This window comes from Eubalaena glacialis, chromosome X, assembly GCF_028564815.1.
Source record: "Eubalaena glacialis isolate mEubGla1 chromosome X, mEubGla1.1.hap2.+ XY, whole genome shotgun sequence".
Lineage (NCBI taxonomy): Eukaryota > Metazoa > Chordata > Mammalia > Artiodactyla > Balaenidae > Eubalaena > Eubalaena glacialis.
In genome coordinates, this window is record NC_083736.1 from 102446185 (window position 1) to 102470520 (window position 24336).

Below are 24336 nucleotides of genomic sequence, written 5' to 3' on the forward strand. Positions count from 1 at the left end.
AGGTGGTGGTTGGTGGTGGTGGTGATGGCGGTGCCGGCGGTAAGGGCTGGGGATGTAAAAACAGGCTCCGGCTGCTGGGTAAAAAGGCTGCTGGGACACCTGTAGTGTTCAGTCAGGAGCTGGGATGTCAGGCTAGACCTGCTTGGCCTTGATCACCCCTCCCCCTTCCTCAACATGCCCTACAGCGGAGACATTTGGGGCACCTGAAAACAGCTAAGACATCGGTAGGGTATCCAGGCTGTTTTCGTTGTCCTGCATGAATCTCACCCCCGGAAGCCCCAGAGATCTTTCCTTGGCCAACATCTGTCTGATCTCCAGATAGGACTGTCACCTCCCCCTGTCCAGCTGCTGGAGGTATATAGGTTATGTAGCTACTTAACGCTACTCGGATCGGGAGGTATGGGGAACTTATCAGAAGAAAGGAAAAATTAATTACTGTGAATTTCTTTCTTTCAAAAGATTATGAATCCTAGATAAGATCTAGCATCTGACAGAAAATAAAAGGATGGGAAAGCTCTGTCAGGATTCCCTGGAGCTGGAGATTTAGAGCTCAGTGAGATCATCACTGGAAATAACCTTGAAGCTGATGTGGCCTTGTTTAACTTTGGCAGTTGGGCCACCCTTCTTACGCAGGTACAGGGACTTCAGATCACGGCAGTCACTGGGGTCAGCATCCAGAGTAACCTGCCCCAAGAACTGATCACAGAACTTTCGTCTGTTCCAGACCTGGAGAGACAAGTCAAGAAAGTGAAGATGAGCAACCCTCTGTAACATCGGACTTTGCCGAGTGGCATCTAGAACCTAATGCCGGGCTTTGAAAGGTCTGTTTAAAAACCAAGAGACTGTATTTCCTGATACCTCTCTGGCTAAGGGGAACGTACGTCAAAGAGTAGAGATGAAAAGCCACCAGAGTTCAGAATCAACCTTGACCTATGAGATGGCCGCCGAAAGGCAGCTGGTCAGAAGCATTAAGTCAGAAAAACAGCCAAACCACAGTGCTCCATTCTGGGCAGCAGGACGAGGGGCATGTGAACTGGCATATACTTCCCCACATGGGAAGTTACAGTACCTGTGTTAACATGTGTATCTGCCAGCATGCGGGCTTCTGCCCACAATGAAAGAAACAGAGGAGAGGAGATTTAGGATGGAGATTCATAAGGAAGCGAGTGATTGTGCCTGGTGGGAGGTGTCTTCGAGTACAAAACAAACAAACAAAAAACCAGGATAAGCCTTGCTCTGTATCCTAGACATCTGTGAGGCACTTGGGATCATCCAGTATCTGGTACTGAATATGAGCCACCTGAGGGTCCCTGTTCACATCCTTACCTGCACTATAATAGGAATGTCAGTGGTCCTTCTGTAGAAAATGGCCTGGGTGTCAAAAATGGCATGAACAGTATTCTTTTGGACAGGAGAACGGACTTCCTCCTTTCCACACTTGATGACCAAATATGGGTTTACAGCTGGAACAAAGTAACATTTATTTTTAACACAGTGATTAAAAGTCCTCTTTCTAGATAGTCAAGAAACTATCTCACTAAGTCTATTCTGGGACTTTTAGCATAACACCTGGGTACTAGAATGACCTAGGACTTTGGTTCCTATTTCCCTTTTCTTTTCTATACTTTATATCGGGATATAGAAATGAATATTAGATACGCCCTTGCCCAAAGACTTTTATATCCCATTTTCTCTTTTTTTAAATTGAAGTATAGCTGATTTACAACATGGTGTTAATTTCTGCTGTACAGCACAGTGATTCAGTTATACACATATACATTCTTTTTAAAATATTCTTTTCCATTATGGTTTATCACAGGATATTGAATATAGTTCCCTGTGCTATACAGTAGGACCTTGTTGTTTATATATATCCCATTTTCCTACCACGGTTGACAGCCATTCTGACTTTTCTACACGGAAAACACCACTGGAGAGAATCATTTGTGACCATCTTTTCTAACCATATATGCAATAAATGAAACTGCATTTTGCTTTCCTAGACACCCCTGCAGTTCTTACTTTCATTGGCATACTTCTTCTCCAGGCCCTCGGCACTATGCACTGTGATCTGGGTGACAACCTTGGGGTAGCCACGAGCCAGATTCCAGCAGGACATCTTGGGCATGTCCAGAGTCAGCTCCCTGGAACATCAAAAAGAAGACACGTCATCCATGACGAATGCCCTTTGATGAGGAGATAGGCTCGCCAAAGCAGACCTTGTTGTTGAAAAACATGAAATGCCAAGTGACTTAGCCCATTCCTCCTCAGACATGGCTTATATTTTATGAGGATGTTTTCCTTTCCTCTTGCTTTAAGGCCCAGCAGATAAAGATCAGAGTAGGCAGGGCTGGGGTGAAAAGGTAGCTTTGGTGACCCAGCACTCAGAACATAATAGAGGAGCAGTGAGGAGTGCCAGCTGTTTAAGAGAAGAGAGAGTCAGCCAGAGAACAGAAGATAAAATATAAGTGGAAAAGCTTAGGCTATAGGCCTGTTCTCCTTAAATGGCAGCTCAAAGCACTGAAGCTCTGACCTCCACAGGGAACTTCTCACAACCCACACCACTTTGAGAAATCTTTCTCCTGCCATCACTGCAGCTAAATCTGACTTGAACAAGTTGTCCCTTTGAGTGTCCACCTAGGGGAAGAGGGCCAAGAGGGTTAGGACTGGAGGCAAAGCACAGAATGGGAGTTGGCAGGGCTGGCCAAGGAAACGGCACCTGAGCTGGACAGGCACTTCAGAGAAGATTCTCAAGAGAAACTCGCTGGTGCGGCCGTGCTGGAACATAGTTGGGACAAGCACGTAGTTGCCCTTCTTCAGGTACTTGCTCAGAAACACGGTGCGCGTGTCAATATAAGTGGAGGTCCCCGCGCGCTCCTGGATGTACAGGTGGTGGAGGCGGAATTTGCGGTTCATCTCCACCTGGAAATGCAAGAGAAGGAGATGCTCCATTGCACTCAAATCATAGTTTTTGCGTTGGAAGATCCTAGCTCTTCTACTTTCTTTATCCCTCGACCTTTCTTAATTCCCCTAACCCCAAGCCGTCCTAATGTTGACACTGTTTGCCATCATTCTCTCTGCTCCAAAGGCCCATTCTTACCTTGAAGAGCTCAAAGCCGATGATGTAATTGTCGGGTCTTCCCATGCGGCGGTAAGTGCGCAGGTCCTTTTGCTGCAGAGACATGATGACCTTGTGCCCATCCTCGGGCACAGTGAAGATGTACTAAGGGAAAGAGGCCAGCAAGGAGCTTAGTTAGCACTTCTGTTTCAGATGAGCCAGCTCAAATTTCAGGGAAGAAAACTCTACCTTGCGAAGCAGAGACTTGGGTTATGTTCTGGGCTTTGCCATTGACTTGCTAAATGCAGATCCTAATGTTTGCTTCTCCTTATGGCATTCAGCATGTGTTGAGAGAGCCAACTTCATACCTAGGCCTTTGATGCCAAAGAGGGTATGCTTTGTTTTAATAAGTTCTTGGTAGGATCTTAGGTTTTTTTAAATTGTCCCCTTGTGGGCTTCCCTGGTGGCACAGTGGTTAAGAATCCGCCTGCCAATGCAGGGGACACGGGTTCGAGCCCTGGTCTGGGAAGATCCCACATGCCATGGAGCAACTGGGCCCGTGTACCACAACTACTGAGCCTGCGCTCTAGAGCCCGCGAGCCACAACTACTGAGCCCACGTGCCACAACTACTGAAGCCCGCGTGCCTAGAGCCCGTGCTCCGCAACAAGAGAAGCCACCGCAATGAGAAGCCCATGCACCACAACGAAGAGTAGCCCCAGCTCGCCGCAACTAGAGAAAGCCCGCACACAGCAACGAAGACCCAACGCAGCCGAAAATAAATAAATTGAATAAATAAAATTTTTAAAAATCTTATAAACTGTCCCCTTGTTTTTAAAAGCTGTACACAGGAAAATTTGAGAATCAACAAAGACAGAAAGCATCCTTGCTTCACTTAACCTGACACTGCAGCATTCCCCTAGGCTAGCCTCCTATTGCCAGCCCAGATGTGTGACTTGTGGAAGGGGCCGGATCCATTTCCTTGGTGAATTGATGCTTTGCTATCACCATTTTAAGGATGCTGCAGGCCTGTTCTAGAGACTTCCCAAACATCATCTGGGGAATCATGGCGCCATTGGGAAGTAAGACTAAAAGGCATCAGATTTCTCTCTCTCTCCCCCAACCCTCCCACCAAGAAACAGGAAACAGATGCAGAAACATGTGATCACGAGGCCCCTGTCGGTCCATCCTGCACAGACACTTAAACAGTGAAGCCAAAAAGCCCATTTCCCCAGTTTGGTATATGTTCCTGATAGTTAAAGCATTTCCAGGGCTGTAAATGAAGGGGGGTGGCAATAGGAGCTTTCTTTTCTTTAGGGACAATTAAGGTGGAAGGAATGGAGAAAACTATGAGTTAAGTAAATCAGCCCACCAGCTTTAGTATCCTTCAAAATGGCTGGCCAATGAAGCTCATGGAAAGAAAAGACACACTCATGTGTAAGGCTGCAATATAGTCAGAAGTCTTGTCTCCTGTGGGTTAGCTCATCAGCACATTTGCAGATAAAACCATCAAGGTTATTATAGGTTCAGGCTTTGGATGTTTGGATTTTTTGCTTTGGGGTGTGCCTGGGCTTGACCTCTAATGTGTCATCTGGAATAGCATTGTAACGGGAGATGGATGGAACGGGGTCATTGACAGGGTAGCGATTCAAATCCTGAGAAGAATGACCTGGTATTCTAGATGAGAAAAGGGAGGCATAATGATGGGGTTCAGAAGAATCACCTGCATGAGAAAGAGGACACATATAGTAAATGCATACCCAAGAGAACAATTAGGCAGTAAAGAAATGAAAAAGAATTGAGAAAATGTCAGGGAGCAGATCCTTTCTCTCTAATGTGGGACCATTACAAGGAAGCAGGGAGTGTCAAAGCATACCCAGCAATATGGTCAGGAAAGAGGCGGCCAGAGGAGGTGGCTTGGATTTGATAATGTCACCAAGTCACATCTCTGCAAAGAGACACAGTCTGCTTTACAGGCATCTGAGCCAATCCCTATGCATCTTGGTTGATGAATATTACACAGTAGCTGCAAATGGGAGAACTGATGTCAAAGAAATACTCCAAGGTGAGACCTGGCTTCCTATTGCCTTGATAACTTGAAGGCAAAGAAAAAGAATTTGATTTAAACCTGGGGATTCTGCAGGAAGGTATCACGGTTGTTATAGCAGCCTCCTGAACGGTTCATCAGGGGATCATCATCCACAGTCCAGCATCCCACCACCGATTCCAGCTCCTTGCGGCCAAAAATAGGGTTGTTCACATTGCGGCAGACATTCAGTTCATGGAAGTTGCGGCAAAAGTCCTCCAGGCTCATCCTGAATGGAAGGAAAGAAATGAAGATGATACTTAATACCTACCCCTGCAGTTCCATGTGGAAGCCCCAATTCCCTTTAGCACAGAAAACCTCTGCTCACCAAAACTCTCCATCATCAGACATAACAAGCCCCAGGTTCTTGCGATCTGCTGCAGTCAGTTGCTGCCACTCTTCAGAGCTAAAGGCAAATGAACAAAGGGATAAGCCATTATGTTTGCCATTGACTTCCTACAGTAAGCAGGATGCCAAAGGAACAGAATACATGAGGACTGGGACAGCTTTGTCTCACCACCAGCTAAGTCACAGGCCCCATGTCCGAGAAGGACCCACAGATGTCACTAAGCATTGACAGCCCACTAGCAGTCTGGAGGGATGGGATTGGGAGAATGTATAGGGCTTTGGGGATGCAGCAATCAAAGTGGAAAGCCACTCACATCTCACTCCAGGGCCCACTCCATTCTTGTCTTCCCAAGGGGTTCCTCAGACGAATCATGTACAGCTTCTCAGTACTGAAGACCTCCACGAGTCTTTCTCCAAGACGAATCTTGCGAATATCAGTCATGGTGTACGTATGGCCCTTCAGTAGACCCCAATCAGTTTCAACTTCTTGTTCCTCCTGATTGGGAAACTGAGAGCAAAGAAAGATACATAAGGGCACAAGAATTGGGAGATCCAAGGCTTGGCTCTTCCTCTTCCTTGATTGGTTTACCCGAGTACGGTTGAAACTAGTTCTCTTACGCAGATAGAAATTTGATCCTGCCACCTAACTTGACACAAAGCAAGCCAAGGAAAGGAAATAAAGCATTTAATATAACAACTCAAACAATTCAAATGACCCACGGTAGTACACTGATATGAAGAGCATTGAAATTTGTTGGGGTTGGTTAATTCTTTGAGCAAACAGCTATAACCACCACACCCAGGAGCAGAGGCAGGAGGGATAATTTAGCAGAGACTATTTACATCAGCTCGGATGCTACATCGGCCTCCAGCGGGATGACTGGTACAAAAGGATAATAGGTTAAAGCTCCTTAGCCTCTGCGCCAGGGCTCAGTGCCTATTGTTAGCTTTCTGAGTTTCATAATGACTTGTTCTGGATCTCCGGGGTAAGGGTGATGTTCTCCACTAAATGTCGTGGTCTCCTCTGCCAGAAGTGAGCGAAGAGTGGTTTTGGTGAGTACAAACCTCAATGGAGCAACAGATCAGACCTCCTTTGGTAAATGTTTTGTACAGTTCTCCAAACAGCTTGTACTTCTCCTCAACGAGCTCAGTGTATCTTCCCTTCTGCATGTCAACAGTTTCAGCCAATGTGCCAGTGAAGTCCACGATGATATCAGTAGTGGTCAGACCATCGAGGGCTTCATAACAGCCAAGCAGCCTGGGGGCAAATATGCAAAGTTATCTTTGTAAAAGTATTTTTCCAGGTCAAGGACATCTTGTTCCCCCAAGTTAAAACAGTCCTTGCCCAGCCAGCCTTTACCGGCTAGCTTTTCTCTAGGTACAAAATGAGAGCTATTTTGAGAACATAGTCAGATTTCTAGGTTTAGGCTATGTTGATCTAGGACGGTCCATGCAGAAACTTCTTTCTACAGGTAAATATTAGACAAGGAGAAAATCTGCGGCCATAATGCCATGTGATCTGTAGATCAGCAGCAGGAAGAGGGCGCCTGGGAGCAGTAAGGGTTTAATGGAAACTGGAACAGCTGATTTCTTTCTCATCTGGAATTACGGAGGGCCATTCCCAGGTCCAAAGCAATGCCTTGGATCTGACTGATATCCTACCCAATTTAAAGCCCAAGGCTAAGCTGGGAGAGCATGAGTTCCCAAGGATGAATGTGACCTTCCTTTCCTTGTGTAGCCTGACCACTGACTAGCCAACCCCCCTCCTTACTTGGCATAAGCTTTTTCCAACAGAGCATTCCAAAACTCATTCATGGAGGTGGAGAAGGAGAAAACGAGATCTCCATTGATGGTGGGCAGCAAGTCATCAATCACCACCTCGGTCCATTCTCCAAAATGCCAGAAACGGAAGCGAAATATCCCAGCATATTTATCTAGTTTTCGAGGGTCCCATTCCTGTTCCTTATGGTTGGGAATTGTCTGGAAATATAAGAACATTCAATCAACTGTATTCACCAGACCACATCCAAATATTGAGATTATAGTTGACTTCTGGCAAATCCCGTGTGGCAACAGGAAGCACACCAAATACATTTGGTTTGGGTCTAGGTAGGAAGTCCCTGGTAGGGCATTTTTTTCTGCAATTTTTGCTCCCCCAGTTCAGTTTTGCTGAGGATAGTATTACCATGCTTGCCCTGAATACACACAGGGTGACTGGGGGCAGCAAGCTATGGGTTAAACTATTTCCCACAGTTAATCTACAAACTCGATCATGAGAGACTGTCTACACAAACATATTCGTGGTTGCATATTTAACCACATAAACAAGGCATTTTAAAAAGCAAAATCAATCAAAACACAAGGCCCCCTGTGGTTTCAGTTTTTAAAGGGCCATCCTAGAGAGTCCGTGCAGATTCTATAGACTATAGATTTTATTCACACCTTGAATAAAATTACATTTGGGAAAGTCTCCTTTTTAAATACAATTACACATTCATCTTCTAAAATTGTTATTTTCTGAAGAAAATGCTCTAATTTTTCCCAGGTCAACACTTCATTGCCTTGAACTCTGCCTAAATGCCAAAGGAATTTTTGTACTCTTATAATTTATTAGAACCTTTTCAAGGATCTAGTTCCACCTTTCTCACCTTTTCTTTTGTTCATATCTGTCAGTGACTTCCTGGCCCCCAGTGGCTTTTTACCCCAGTAGGTACTGAGAATGCAAGTATGCAGAGCTACTGAGTCGAAGTACTGCAAGTGACAAAAGATCACCTAATATGTGTGACAAAGCAAATAGAGTAAAATGTTAATGGTAGAATCTAGGTGAGTAAATGGGTGTTGACTGTAAAATTCTTTCAACTTTCTGTATTTGTGAAAATTCTCATAATAAAATTGAGGGAAATCACCTTCAATCGTTAATACTTCTGACTTCAGGAATTAAACAATCTGAGACAGTTACGAGCTGACTTTTCCGAAAGTTACTAAAGAAGACAAGGAGGTGGAAACAGAGTGAGGTCGGTACCTTTGTCCAGTGAGACTCCTGAACAGCCAAACAGGAAAACGCAGAGACCATTGGCTTGTGCCCCAGTCTCCCTTGGGTCAGCTGGTGGTTGCTGATATGGCCCACAATCAGACGGGGGTCATCGCAGATGTCCTGTGGATACAACAGTTGGTTCTAAGAGTCTGGGAAGTGTTCCCCACGGGTCAGTGTGAGCTCAGCTAGGCAGGACAGACTTCACAGATGAGGTAAGGTGGAAAGATTACCAGGACTTCCACAGGTAGGAGAAAGGAAGGGTTGGGGGGTTGTGGAAACAAACACAAAGCAGCAGCTCATCAAGACACAGGAAAAAGGGTCATGTGGGAAGGTGGCAGGAGAAATGGAAGGAGAGGATGCGACTGAGACAGGATGAGACGTGCTGGTGGGAGCCCTCAGACATAGCTATCATTGAGGTTTAGAGAGTTTTCACTGCAGCAGTGAGCTTGTAAAGAGGAGAACGAGGGATTAGCACATTACATTCTGATCCTATTTGTCAGGATGAGATTTTCTGAAGCGCCTGTGCTCAGATGGGTGATTGCACTTAAAAGACAAGGCCTGATAGAGGTGGACATTAATGCTTCTCCCTCTCCAGAAAAATGAGTTAGGAGACCTTATACATGAAGCCCTTTCCTAACATAAAGCAAAGGCAACAGCGGTGTCCATGCAACAAGATTTCCCCACATCTTTGGATGAATACAGATGGCAGCAACACTAATAGCAGGTGGTAATAGACCGCGTCTAGGAGCACTTCAGCAGATACTCTTTTCCCACAGCGGATGTTCAGAACCTGGACAGAGTGGGGGAAGTATTTGTTTGAGGCGTATGTGTGTGTCTTTCCCCAACAGATCATTAGCTGTGCCATTCCCACTGCAAGTAGGAAAATGAGGCCCAAATAATACAATTCCAGCACAATGTAATGGAGGAATTTTCAAAGTATAATCAATGCCTAAAGGAAGGATCCCCAAAATTTCCCTGGTGGTAGACAAAATAATTTGAATAGTGGTGGTAATGTTCACACTGAAGCCTTACGGATGACTAGAGTTAGCAGTTGGACAAGGGAGAGATATGGAGGCATAAGGAGTAGAGAGACAGTCATGGACAGAGGTATAGTCACATACATGACACCATATAACTGAAGACACGTTTGTGTGACTCAGAGTATCAGCCCTTGCAGAGTTCAAAGGCAGGAAATACCAATGAAGTCTTGGGTAGATGGAGACAGCTTCGTGGAGGAGGCCGTTGGCCAGTACCTTGACATTTTGCTTACCCAGCAGAAATAAATCCTAGTCTCAAATGGAAAGAAAATCTAGACATATATCCTTTAAAAAATTATTAAATAGAGACAGCTATATTTTTCTGGTTCTCAAACCTCTTTTTTTTAATGGACATAATTCTCCTTGATGAAGGGTCTGGTCTACAGAATGAAACATTCCAAATATTCTTTAAAAGCCAAAATAACTCTGGAAAGGAATAGGCATTCTGGGCAAGGACAAGTCCAAACTGAAGATTAATTGGTCATCCCTTTGCCAAAAGGAGAGAGTTAGGTGGGTTGTCGTCAGCTTTGGTTTTCTGGTCTTTTTTTTTTTTTTTTTTTAGATGCACGTCTGGTGTCTCATTACTTTTTTGTCTTAGGAGAAGACTTCTATCTTACTAAATTTTTTTCATGCATTGGGAGCTGCCTGTTTTTTCACTTATTGAACATAAAGCAGGTGTGTTGGGTGGATTCAATCCTGATATTCTTTCTCTTCTGATTGTTTCTTTGCCCTTTCTAAGATGAGACGAAACACAGTTTTTCCTTTCTGAGTCAGGCGTTACCATTTTATTTGTAGCAAGATGTAAAGTTATACAGTGATTTCTTGGACTTAGATGATGCAGATAATAGTTTCCAAGCATGAAAAAACAATAAAGTGAACATCGATATGTGGAAGAGTGTGTTTTTAGATTATTAAGGCAAATTATTTGCTGGTTTTACGTAGAGTTATTAGTGGTTGGGGTTATATTACAGTGTCTTGATTTTCCACAAGGCTTTAATTCACAGCAGGGATCTAGGCTCAGCAAACACTTTTGGCATGTCAACTTCTATTTAAGACCTAAAGGATCACGTAAATAAGCAAAAAGACATGGAAACAGAACTCAAATTGAGGAACTGGATAATTATTCTCCTGTCGACTAATGTGAATGTGAGTTTACATTTATATATATATATATATATATATATATAGTGTGTGTGTGTGTGTGTGTGTGTAAAGCTGTGTGTGATCATGGGAGAATATACATTTGGGCAAAAAAAACACCTTATTTTCCATTTCCTCTCATAAACTGGCCCATGCCCCAGTTTTACTTCACCACTCTTCATACTTGATGGATGGCTATTTAACAAAGGGTTTTTAAAAATGAGTTAACAGTCCATAGACTGTCAAACCTGGAAGGAATTTAGAGACTATTTAGTCAACCTGTTTATTTTATAAATGAGGAAACAGGCCCAGAGAAGGGCAGTAACTTGCCTCTCCTGTCATTTAGCTAGTTAGTAGACCTAGGATTAAAGTTTTAGGTTCTTCACATACAGTTAGAGAAGGAACCTGTAGACATCAGCTGGTTCATCCTTTTGCCTTTAAGTTGATCAATGGTCACCATGCAAAGGATAATACTGTGAAGCTCTTCAGGGGTGGAGATGCAACTAATTCTCTCAGTCATCCATCCCAGTGTTTTATGTCTCTTTGCTTAACGCTCACCTAAAAGCTCTCCATCATTCTGGAAGACTGGCTTAACTCATGTCTTAGCTTTTGGTTCTAGGCTAGATATCACCAATGTGCTTTAATCTCCTCAATTTCATCCACGAAATATGAATCAAACTCTTATGTATGTCAGCACCATGATGTGAAGCATGGGAGAACATTTTTATTAAGCCACATTTTTTTTACCTCTTTAAGGAAGTGAAAGACTAGAAATAGCTAAGGAGGTAGAAAGGGTAAAGGGTAATCAGCCAATGCAAATCTAACAGCCAAATGGACTTTTTGGTGACAAATTTGAAAACAATGAAATGGATATTTATTGAATTTTCCCCTAGATTTAGACAACTGGCTATAATTCCTGCGGGGGTAAGGAAGCAAGGCTGGAGACACTTTCCTGTAAGTCAAAGCTGGGATGCAGAGTGCAGATGGGACATTTCAGCCCAAGCTCTGCTGAAATGGTAGGGAGTGGAGTTGGAGGAGAGGTCACAGCTCACATAGTCACATATTTGGGTGGCTTGAGAGGTAGGGAAGATTGCTGAACCTCTAATGGTTCCCAGCTGTGTTGGCCTAGTCGACGTGATCCTTGAACTGGGCTGTTTGTCAAGGCCAAATAATTTCTTAGGGGGAAAACACACAACTAGGAAGTCAAGCACCAAGAGTAAATCCAAGAATGGTCTCTGTAGACCCCTATCTCTGAGCCAAAGCCTTCTACTGATACAAGCAAAGCAGCGTCTCTAGGAAGTACGTTCTCTTAGCTGAGCATTGAGAGATCCTCCCATTGTCCTTACCTCATCTCCTTTCCCAGAGATCTCTGGGTGGTGGGGGAGGGAGGCATACAGTTATAAGCCTTGGAGCCCCACGCATGTCACTCTATGTGGCTCTCTTCGCACCTACCGCATCCACATATTTAGCAATTTTTTTTTTTTACACAGGTGAAATTTGCTGACAATAAACATTGAGGTCCAGGGTAAACCTCAAGAACCACAGTAAAATGAAAGGCTGCCTAGAAAACCAGCAGCCAGAAGAGTGGAGGCATTTCAAAAGTGCTATGGGCAGTCTAGCAGTCCCATGGGGATGGAGACAGTGTGGACACTCACAAGTGAGGCCGGCCCTGCAGTAGGTACATTAGGACTGAGTCCAAGGCTCTAAGTCGTCCCAGAAGGCCCAGGGCTGCCATTCAGGGCCTGAGGGCTTTATCAGCTAGTCCAAGCAAACATTATCTTATCCTTAGAAAATTGTACCATCTCCAGACACGGCATTTATAGGTGGACCTCGGCTCAGGGACCAATGTTGAACCACCTGCACAAGGAGTCAACTTTACTTGCTGGGGAGTTTTGCTTCTGCATGACAATCTTGTCATTGGTAAAACATTCTCTTCCTTCCTAACCCCTCCAAGGAAAACTCAGTATGGAACCATAGAATAATATCTTAAGCCCAACTTCCACTTCCAAACTGGACAAGCAAGTCACTACAGAATTATCTTCTTCTTTAAACCTTCAGACTTCTGCAAGGAGACTGCAGGTGTAAATCCCAAACTGCTTTATTGGGAAAAATTTATATATCCGTGCAATGGAATACAGTTCAGCGATAAAAAGAAACAGATACATGCTACAACATGGATGATCCTTGAAAATCATGCTAATCTAAAGAAGCCAGTTACTTTTATGATTCCATTTTAAGTGAAATGTCCAGAATAGGCAAATCTAGACAGAAACCGAAAGTATATTACTGGTTGCCTGCGACTGGGGGGAGGAGAGGTTTACTCCCTGCAAATGTGCACAAGGGATTGTATTGGGATGATGCAACTGGTCTAAAACTGGATTGTGGTGATGTTTGCACAACTCTGTAAATTTATTTTAAAAAATCATTGCTTTGTACACTTAAAGCAGCTGAATTTTATGGTGTATAAATTGTACTTTGATAAAGCTGTTAGCGTTTTTTAAATTCAGAATCTAAAATAAATAGGACATGTGGCAAGAGTATTGGCCTAGTCAACTCTTTTCGATTGTGTCAACAGAAAAAAACACTTAGGACTATTCACGTGGAGGGACATGATCTCTGGGAAGAAAAAGAAATTCATGAACAGTCTAGGCCAAAACTGCTCTACAGAGGTGTCCCATTCAGCTGGGTGTTGGAAATTTCTATTAGCACAAAGAGAGAAATATTTCCTCCTTTATCGGGGTCCCTCATATGCAATCTCTCTCTGCTTCTAATGTCCCCTCTCAACCATTCCCTCCCATTCCTCCCACCTTTGCTTTAATCCAGAACCTGATCGGCCTCTTCTCACCCAAGGTAGTGAAAAGACCTGGGCAAGGGCCATGGTAGTGGAGGCTGAACTCAAAACTTGACCAGGAGAGCTGCCAGATCTTGTGCAGGTGCCCTGGCTTCCTCCACAGCTGGCTGTGCAATCCCCAAAAGGCCTTGATCCATTTTAGCAGGAGAATAGCTGTGTCTGACTCGAAGACACGATTGTAGCTGGGTATGAGTCAGTCAGGAAAAAAGCCAGAGGCGGGTAGGAGGGGAGAGTCGCTGCAGGGAGCTGGAGAAGAGATTTTCTGTGGGAATTTGGTGGCTAGATTTCAGCCTAAATATCCTACCTGCTGTCTTAGGATCACACTGTAATTCAGGGGAACTCAGCTCTTAGAATCTGCTAAGACTTTATATGTTGAAGGTCCAGGAGGACAGGGAAGCCCAGGAGGACAGGTCTCAGGCAATATATCTGTGTACCCAGGAAGCTAGGCCAGTAGCTGGGGTCATTGGACCAATGGAGGTGTTAAGGAGAAGGATCTTCCTCTGAAAGGTATGGGCAGATGAACTGGCACCGAACAACTGCAAAACACTCTCATAATCCCTGCCTATCTAAAGTGGCTCCTTAGGACGCAGCAGGGAAGTGGCAAGTGGGAAGAAGGGGCGCTCAATCCTGCCCTAGGATGGTGGCGCTTGACTGCAGTTGGTTGGTTTGATTAGCAGTGGTGTTTACAGACATGGAGGCTTTGCAACCCAGGAGGGAAAGAGACAGAAAATATCTGGTTAATCGTGCTTCTTCCATTTTAGAGACTTCAGAAACTAACCCTGTTTGAGTATGAGGCTGGGTGGCATGCCAAGGGACAAGATGTCTGTAAGCTTCCCTGCAAATGAGGAGCTCAACCTTGCCAATGACGCAGGTGAGTCCAACGACCCATCTGGTCTTCCTGAGCCAATTTAGAGAGGCCTAGGGCTGTCTCTTGGCTTTCCTGATGGGAGGCCAGAGAACTTTGACGTGGTTCTTGCCCATAGGCTTGGCCTCCACTCTGGCTGGAGAGGAATCTCCAGCTTTTTGAAGAGACTCAGATGGTGGTCCGGAACCTTGTTTCTCCCCCTACTCCCCCAAGAGCCCCCCTCCCCAACCACTCCAATCCACCATGATCTCCTTTTCTTCAAAACACTATATGATTTACTGGCTATATGCCTGAAAATAGCACCTCCTCTCTGCAGCAGTAATATCTTATTTAACTCTTCGATAGCTCAATATCCATCTCGTCAGCTGGAATGGGAGTCCCTCACCCCAGGCCTCGTCTGCATCTTGCACAGAGGCTGGCATAGAGTAAGCGCTCCATAAATGTTTCTCAACTGACTCTCTCTTTGGGCCTAATTAAGACTAAGCTCAGAGTATGCTCTCAAAAGGGAGAGTATGGATCAATTAATGGGCGTACAGCATCAACACAGTGAGGAGGAATGTGAGAACTTACTGGAGGGAAGCTACCTATTTTATCAAAAGAGACACGAGCAAATCTATCTCCCTGACATGGCAGCATGGTAGAGTAAAAACTAATACAGGCTTTGGAGTCAAACCTGGATTCAAATCCCAGCTTGTTAGTAGTCTGACCCTGGGAAAATTCTTACCTTCCCTCTGAGACACAGTTTCCTCATCAATAAAATGAACATAGTACCTACCTTTATATTTTACACCAGGAAAAAAGAATTACATCAAAGTGGTGTTTAAGATACCTACCTTACTAAGCTATAGCAAATTAGGATGAAATGGAAAAATGTATAGAAAACTCCAAACACAGTATCTGGGCCCATAGTAGGCACGCCCTAAATGCTTATGCCTTGTTCTACCCCATTCACTCTCTCTTTCTGACACTCCCTCACCTTGGAAGGGGTATCGCTTGCCTCAGAGGCAAGATGGATTATTGCAGTGGTTATTAAGTTTTTTTCCTTCCCTGCTAATTCATCTAGGACTCAATCCACAGAATTTGGAAGATGAAGGCAAAGGACAAAGGACTGAGCCAAGATGCGGGAGGGAGGATGTGTCTAAAGACGGGCCAATACAGGAAGCATTGTTGGCTTGGCTCACATCAGAATGGCTTCATGTCGGCTTGCGATTTTACTGCCCATCAGATCTCCTGCCACCTCGTCCAGGACCTCACCCTCATCCATTATTCCTTCTTTCTTCTGTGTCTTTAACCTCTCCTTCTTTACTATTTCCTCCTTAGCCTATAAATATGTTCAAGTCTGTCCTATTTGTAAAAGACACCCTCCCCCAGAAAACCTCCCTCAGTTTCCTGCCTTCTTTTCAGCTACTTCTGCCTTATTGATCTCCTTTCTTTCATAGCCAACCATCAAAAAAGAGTGGTGGCCCTCATTATCACCATCCATTCATAAGAGTGGCTCCCAAACAGCATATTTCTATTTTCTCCATGCATTTGGGGGAAAAAAATCTTACCTCTCTCCATACTGAATTAGTGGCTAGTGAATTCTGCTCATGTTTTCCAGATTTGTATTGCAGGTCAGTGATCTACAGGGATGTCAACAACTGGAGGCACCGAAACTCAGCAGCAGTGTAATCTTCATTCTGATGGAGAGAACTTCTCCAACTCTTATATTCTCAGTGGCTATCATACTTTATGGGCAAAAATGGAGACATGTCCTCTGAGTCACATAGAAAACAAGAGCCTTGACGTGATCCATGTATCTTGGCACCCCCTGGTGGCAACCTACATAAACCGAAGTAGCTCTTGTAAGAACTCCCTTTAGGAGTTCAAGCTGTGGAAATTGTTCATTGAAGAAGGCAAACCTTGAGTTGCTGACTGAGATGGTTCCATAATAGTGCATAAAAAAGGTACATCATGAAATAGGATCAGAAGGTCTTCAGGATATTGTGAAAGTCCAAGAATTTGCATTTCATAACAGCCCTTGGTGGCTTATATACCTGATCACCTACTTTGGGAAGGAGCCCAGGTTGAATATCCTTCTATCTAGTCATACCCTTTAGATATAACCAGGTTACTGTTTATTCTCCAGATTCCAACATCCTATCATTTTGTACATTGACGTCCCACTCATGTAGGACTTGTAAAGGGGTTCTGAGACTTGCTTTAGAGACACAATATACAGCTGTTCCACAGAGAACCATAGTAACTATGAATAGGTGGTGAAAGAGCTACAATCCTACTTGGATCCCACTTTGCTAATTGTGGGAGAATACAGATGATGGTATCCAAAGAGCAGCAAAGAAGTCTCCCTCCCCCAATTCAAACTCCATCTTGTCCCTGTTGAGTTTATTTCATTTATGCTCACCATATAAGTTTTTCTCTTCAATGGTCTGAGATTATCTTGAAGTTGCTGTCATAGGTAACTCAGTAAAGAAACAAGAGTATAGTTGCTTGCTGAGTTACCATATTTACTCAAATGAACTTCCAAAAGAAAACAAGCATGGTATATCTCTTTTTTGTTCTTTCTAAATTACTAAATCTGATAAAATGTGACTAAAATTCAAGATTCCTCAAGTTAGAGCCAGAAGCACAAATCCATAAAACTTCCCATTTTAAAGCTGTCTGCTGGGAATTTTTAGGGCAGTGAAAATATTCGGATACTATAATTATGGCTATATGTCATTATACATTTGTCCAAACCCATAGAATGTACAACACTAGGAGTGAACTCTAATGTAAATTATGAACTTTGTGTGATTATGATGTGTCAGTGTAAATTCACCAGTTGTAACAGAGGTACCACGCTGAGAGGGGGCATTTGATAATGGGAGAGGCTCTGTATGTCTGGGGGCAGGGAATACATGGGACATCTCTATACCTTCCTCTTAATTTTGCTGTGCTCTAAAAATATAAAAAGGATATTATGCTATAAAAAAATAAATAAAGTTGTCTGCTAAACTGGTCTATAGGCAGTGGGCTGTGTGAGTGAAATAGTGGACCAAGTAGATTTATGATGAAAGAGATCAAGAGGGAAACAGAAATTGAAACAACAAAGTTACCTGGGGACGTTTCCACACCACCTTCCCAGGAAGCAGTCGGTTGTAGAAAAGTGAATCATTCTCAGGCAAAAAGGTTGGATCACAGAAAAGTCTACCATCCCTGATGCATTCCTGCTTCAGTTCCTGGTACTTCTGGTTTTTGAAGAGCTTCAGAGGAGGACCCATAATGTCAAACTATGTCTAGAATGAGAAAATTGTTGTTATTGAAGGAAGACGTTCTCAAGTCTTTTAAAGATTCCCTGAGATTAGACAAACAGTTGTCATCCCAGTGATTTATTCCCAGAGCTAGGCACCTCAGTTTTAGCTTTAAAGGAAAAGTCACCATTTTTAGGGAAAGAAGGGCCCAGGGTCTGCAGCAAATTAGTTTGGGGTTTGGGATAAGGCATCTAAACCATTTCTGGGTCTCAGTTTCCTCATCTGCCAAATGGGGTAATATGGGCCTTAACAATCTTATTGGAAAAATAGATAATAAACGTTAAGATTGCTAGTTAAATGTGAGTCATTATAATTTAAAGGGCAATCTTCCATCTTCCACTGGCAGGGAGGAGTTCAAGCACAGAACAATTCTAAATTTGAAGAGAAAGGGGGAAAATCGCTTTACTATATTCAGAATAATTTGGTGCCTTGAAGGGCCACACACTTTGTGCTTGAGGGGAGAAGCAGCCCCTTTCACTTCTAACAAGCCCTTTTACACAATTCCTTCCCTTTTATCATTAAAGAGCTTTGCGTTTTTATTACTGGCCAGGAAGACTAATGCAAGAAACAGAGCTCAGCAGATGGCCTCCAAAGACAAGGAAAGATAGAAAGACTGTATGTGTCTTTCTTCTTCAAAGTCTGGTGTGCAATCATTTGCGCACCATAAAAGGCAGACTCCGAAATTCAGTTACACTAATTTGGTGGATTCTTATCCCGTGTCAATACGCTGTTGCTTTCTTTTCTTAACAAAAAACAACAAAACAACTCTCACATGGCTATACAGAGAATTAATATAGTGGCTCTTCAGGCAATGTCTATCAGAGTGCCCCACACTCAAATGCCCCTGACAACTGGTTTTTATGAGGATAATTTGAAAGGCACATTTGATTTTAAACAGCTTTGGGGTGATAATAGGGTTTTCAATGACTTTGCTTGATTCACAAAGATAGATTTGTAATGATTTTAATGATCCTCTGATGACAGTCAATGGTAAATAGAAGGGGGTTGTAAAATCTATATGCACCAAGTATTTCAAAAATATATTTTAAGGATAACTGTGTCTATATTCTATGATTACATGAGGGTTGAAACAAAAAAATCTGGCTAAGGTCAGAGTGTCTGCTAAAAAATGGACGAAATTTGAAAAAAAAAAGGCTAATTAATTGGCACTTTAAAGAATATCTGTGTAGGTAACACAGCTCAAAACTCAGTTAATAATGAGGCAGTTGCTATTTTATAAAAAGTGTAATATTAATCAGACCTCTCTACTATCTTACTTCCTGTTCCTTTAGTATTACATCGAAATGTCTCACTGGTAAAGAAGCCTCCCCATTTGAAAACCATAAAAAAATTTAATTCGATGTTATTTGCAACCTACAGTATGTGTAAACAAACTTACCCTTTCGCTGAATCCAAGGAATAAGAAGCTGAAAATAACCAGTTTTTCCATAGCCTTGTTTACTGGCAATTGTTTTTCAAATGGAAGGCTACAGGAAACTGCAAGTACTGAAATGCTTTCAGTCATCAGATTTAAGTCTGTCCACGGGTTTTAAATATTAACGTGCATTTCACTGTGTTTGAAGTCGTGTACGGTATCAGTAAGAGTTTTCCATTAAGCAGCATCAGAGCCAATCTGAACGTATGCCCAGGGCTCCTTTCTGGGGCCTTTTACAAATGGACCCCAATTTTTACATGTGCTCAAACTTACAACAAACCCTACCGTGCCTCTTGCTTTTCCTGGAAGGTTGGGTGGATTGCCAGAGGCTGCGGGCTGCAAATGGGGGATCGTCTGGGACAATTAGGATATTTAGTTTCCCAGAGCCTCCTAGTCCCTGAACATTTTGGATAAGTGAGTATTTCCTGTTCTTGGGAAGGCCTGTTGCTACTGCCAGTCTACCTTGTTACCTAGTCAAATGGCGAGGCAGGCAAGGCGCCTGCAAAGGGAATCGCTATTATATAAAGAGGCCTGTCTACAGATAGAAACGGCATCAATTGAGAAGAAAATCAAGTTTGATTTTCAAAACCGGTATGATTCCAGTCGACTTTATCAGAGACAGAATGTACAGCTGGTGTAGATAATTCAAGCTTTTTGGGTGAGGGCACATGCATTTTGGGGGCACACAGGAAATAAGGAATAGCCAGCAATAGCCTCAACTTTGACAGGCATTCGTTAGAGTACAATTGCAGTCCCACGCCCCGTCGGACTTGCAGAGTAGAATTGCCCCCAGTTTCTGACTAGGTAGCAGAAAACTATATTCCATTTGCTGGGACTTTGGTTTCTTTGTGCCTCAATTTTCTCAACAGGGCAGTGGGGTTATTTATCTTGCCCTCCTTACACTGCGGCTCTCCCTAATGAGACGGTTAGTGTACAGGTGTTTCGAATAAGTAGGAAGGGCTCCATAAGTGCAAGATACACACCATAAGTCCTCTCACTGCCTGGCACAGAGCTAGGTACCCAGCCACTGTTCAGGAAATATTTGTGGAATGGATGAATGTCTTATGTAGAAAATTAATGTTTGTGCGGCAATTTATTGTTTGAAGGGTGCATTTCAGCTCATGTTCTCTTCATGGCAGCCATGTTTTGTAGATGTTATCTGTGCCCTTCATTTTGTATCTCCAGAAATGGCAGCTCAGACAAGGGGCAGCTAGAAAATGGCAGAGCTGACTCAAAGCCTCGTCTGTGTAACACCCGGTTTAGTGTACAGCTTTCTATCACACCACACTGCCTTCTTAAAGAAGGGATTTTTTTTTTTTTAGCTCAAATGAGGAAAACCCTCCAAAGCAAACATGATACCTAACTTTGAGGCATTCTGCCTAGAATTCATGGCCGTGGTGGATATTGAAAAGGTTCTTTATTTCCATGGTTTGATGAGCATGGGAGAATCCGAACACTTCACATCTCAGGGTTCATCAGTTAAGTCTCAGAAAACTTTTGGAAACTGAGAAATTTGTCTTGGGTTTGTCATCAACAACTTGCCCTGTCAGGGCATAGGAGAGTGGAGAAGGGAATGTTCCTTCTTTGCTATCTTACTGTACCCAGCTGTGAAGACAAGAGAGCCTTTAGGTTAAAGACCACATATAGGAAAGTCGGTAAACAGAAGCAAAGCTGGGGTTTTGAGTATCAACCAAAGAAAGCCTCCAGCTAACAAAGGGAACATGCACATTTAAGAAGGGGGACCTTGTGTCCTGAGGGCTAGTATTATGGGTGGTTGGGTGAAAAAGAGTGTGGAGTTTTGTATTGAGATAATGGTCTTAAGAAGTACTGTTTGAGTGGGGATCCTCCATCCAGAGAGAATGAAGAAGGCCGTGTGGACCAAGGCTAGTGGGAGGGGTGGCTTCAGGGTGTGGTGAGTTAGGAGTTGCCAGGGGAAGTTGAGGGAGCCTGCCACGTAGAACACGAGGCCACAGTTAGGAGAGGGAGCTTTTGCTACTCACCGGACTAGAAAGCTTGGGAAGCTGGACAAAGTCTTAAGAGGAAAAGCACTTGTTCTTTACCTGTGGGTCAGCCTTAGAGTAGAAACCAGATTTTGCTCTTAAAAATGAAATCTGCCTCAGTTTACTCAAGAGAATTATGATCTGATAAGAAGAAATCCAGTCTGCGGTTTACAACCTGCTTTCCATTGCGGTGAGTGGGAGGGCAGGGGAGGGCATTTAAGGGGGAGAGAGGGAGAGAACAGGGCCCCCGAGGGTGTTGTTCCTGGCTGGTTTCTCCTTTTCCCCAGTTTCCCCCTTGTGTTCTACTTGGGGCAAAATCGGAGGTCAAAGCAATTAGGAGTTTGCAGAGCAAAGTGAATACAGAAGACTTAACTCTGCCCTGGCATGAAGTAGCAGCCACTTTCACCACAATCGGCGGTCCCTATCCTCATCCCTGGAGGTGGTGTGATGAGAGAAATGGGGCTTAGAGAAGGAGAAGTAATACAAATTCAGCATCCACATTTTACCCAGAGAAGAGTGCTTTCCATGTCTACACAGGCAGAAGCATAGCCACACCTTAGAGAATGCATCTACCAAGGAACGTATGGTTCTTCAGATTCAAATTGTTGGCCAGATATTCTGAGGTCTGAAAGGGACCACAAAAGTCCTCTGATCCAGCCTTATATAGGACACATCTACTCTGCCCAGAGAGAAGACCCTGTTCAAAGAAATTCCAAGAAAAAAGAGTGCACAATTTCCTTTAATTCCATTGTTGCAGAACTCTATCAAAAAATGAAAAGCAATTCAAAATCATGAAAAGAGCACACATAGTCAGGAGATCCAGTCCCAAATACCATCATTTAGTGTAGATAACATCTCTGTCCCTCAGTTTCCCCATAAGAGCAATGGGAATAAAATGGCTGCCCCATATACACCTCAGGGTGTTATTGGGGAGATCTAACAAAATTAGGAATGTGAACGTGCTTTTTAACTATTAAGGATAAGACCAATATAGGGCAGTAGTATTAGGAAGCGCTCGTTCTAAGCAAGTTAAATCCCTTTTCTGTCCTTAGTGGAAAATGAGGAGATTTGATCACATACATTAAGACACACACAAACATTTGAAAGACCAATAGAAAATGGCCCCTCTGCCATTCAGTACCTCCTCTCTCTTCCACCTCTCCATTTTGGCTGACTTGCCCCACTACCCCTTTTATTTTTCCCTCTTGGCTGGAATAAGCCCATCCTGTAAGTCTAATTTTATAGCCTTGCGAAAATCTAATTCCAATTTTTCTAGAATGTTACATTGGATGGACTCTTAGAGATAGATCACTTAGTCCAATTCCTTGCTTTTACAGGAAGGTGAAGGGACTTGTCCAAGGTTGCACAGTTAGTGACAGAGCTAGCCCTAAAACCTGGACCTCCTGACTCGTTTTACCACAATTTAAAAAAAAAGGGGGCTGGAGCATGCCAACGCAAACCCTCAAGACATTGCTTTTGAAAATTCTTATTGTCCTCTTCTTACAAGAATGCACTTAGGAGTTTTGCTTTTGAATTGCTGTCAGAAGGTGAGATGATTTCAAATCAAGGCTAATCAAAGAAACACTGTTTTGGGGTCACAAAGGGGCTTTTTCTGCTTTTAATTTAGGGACTGAAAAGTCCCAAGGATACGGAAAGCCTGCTTTTTAACCTATTCCTGACTACACAAGTGTTTAGACTTCTGCCTCGCCTGCTAAGGACTCTAAGGATAAATAAAGAATGCTATTCAAATCCCAAGTATTCATAAACGCACATGCGCGTTTGTGCGCACACACTCACATACACACAAACTGTAGGAGGAATGCAAGTTAATTAGGCGTCCCCCGTAGGATCTTTTCCTAAATTCCTTCAGACTATAAAATGTCCTTAATTTCACAACAAATATTAGCAAATGAGACATTAGTCGAATTTCATTAAAAACATTAATTACAAACCAGGATGCTTTATCCTGAAGCCAGAAGTGACTGTCAGGATGGCAGAATTTGTTTAATTTTCCTACGTGCTTGTCACCATATTTCAAGCTCCAAATCCTCAGAACCAATTTTTAATTGCAACGCTCCAATCCTTTTGCCACCCCGTTCTCACCCCAGCCTGCTCTGGTCAAGTAGTCCAGCTAAGCCCCCAGAACAATGTAGTTGCGGTGGGGACGGATAGAGCCCCCAACTGCAAATCTAAGTTTACACCAATGCAAGAATCAGAGAAAAACAAAACCAGGCCGGCCAGGGGCTGATCACGAAATAGCCAAGATCAACCTGTCACCAGGACAGGAAGACCCCGGCTCTGCAGACAGGACAGACTCTGCTGCCATTCATTCCCTCCTGTGCAACAGTGTACCACCCACGGACCCCGCTCCCAGGGCTTAAAGACCTTTTGCACACAGTGTGGCTCCAAGATTTTGCCTGCATTTCAATAATTTGCCCACAGTTGGGGGTCAGCAGAAGCTAGAATAAAGCCCTGAAAATGGGGATTCTCCCCCCTCACACTCGCCTCCCAGGTTTGTCCTTCCTTACCAGGTATTTTAAGTAACAGAAGACCAAAAAAATAAAAATAAAAAAACCTTAGCAGATATCACCAGAAAAGTCTCATGGCCAGACAACCACAATTACCCCTTAGACACCCCCCCAAAAAAAATAAGCAATCCAAAATTCCATTAGTTTTGAAGTTTCCAAACTGCTATCACACACACACATTCGATCCAGACAAACCATAAAATTATAGCTGCGGAGTTTACCTATAAAGTGCAAGTTTCTTCATTTCATTGAGACTCTAAGTTATCCAGCAAATAAAATTGCAGGATGAGTTTGCGAATGTCCTCCCTCCTCACCTGAGTTATCCCCGGAGCCTTGTTGCTGCTGCCGCCGCCGCCGCCGCTGCCACTGCCCTTAGCCAGGTAACCCCTACAAAGTCTGTTCAGTCAGTGCGGCTGAACAAAGATTCTGGCTTTCTTAACCTGAAAACTATTTGGGCTGTACCAAGCTCTGCTCACAGGGGGAGGTGCCTTGCAGAAAATTCAGGAGCCTTTGCCCCGCCTAGCAGTCAGAAACTGATCCAGAGTCATGAGGAAAATCTGGAAAGCACCCCTACCAGATGTGCAGACGGGATGCCCACTCCAGATCCACCCACCAGCAAACTGAAAAACCCAGGAAAACACGTTCGAAAGCTCTTTCTGTTC

General features: G+C 43.6%; 1 protein-coding gene across 1 annotated transcript; it reads right to left on the reverse strand.

Annotated features, from left to right (window-relative positions):
- Positions 1 to 474: 474 nt before the first annotated feature.
- CAPN6 (calpain 6) lies at positions 475 to 24073 on the reverse strand. Its single transcript, XM_061178522.1, has 13 exons — positions 23989 to 24073; positions 17517 to 17696; positions 8514 to 8645; positions 7263 to 7471; positions 6557 to 6749; positions 5806 to 5999; positions 5472 to 5549; positions 5186 to 5372; positions 3101 to 3223; positions 2720 to 2922; positions 2023 to 2144; positions 1327 to 1463; positions 475 to 726 (listed from the first exon to the last, which is right to left on the reverse strand). Exons 2-13 carry the CDS (start codon positions 17679 to 17681, stop codon positions 544 to 546), a joined length of 1926 nt encoding a protein of 641 aa, XP_061034505.1. The 5' UTR covers positions 17682 to 17696; positions 23989 to 24073; the 3' UTR covers positions 475 to 543.
- Between the last annotated feature and the right edge of the window lie 263 nt (positions 24074 to 24336).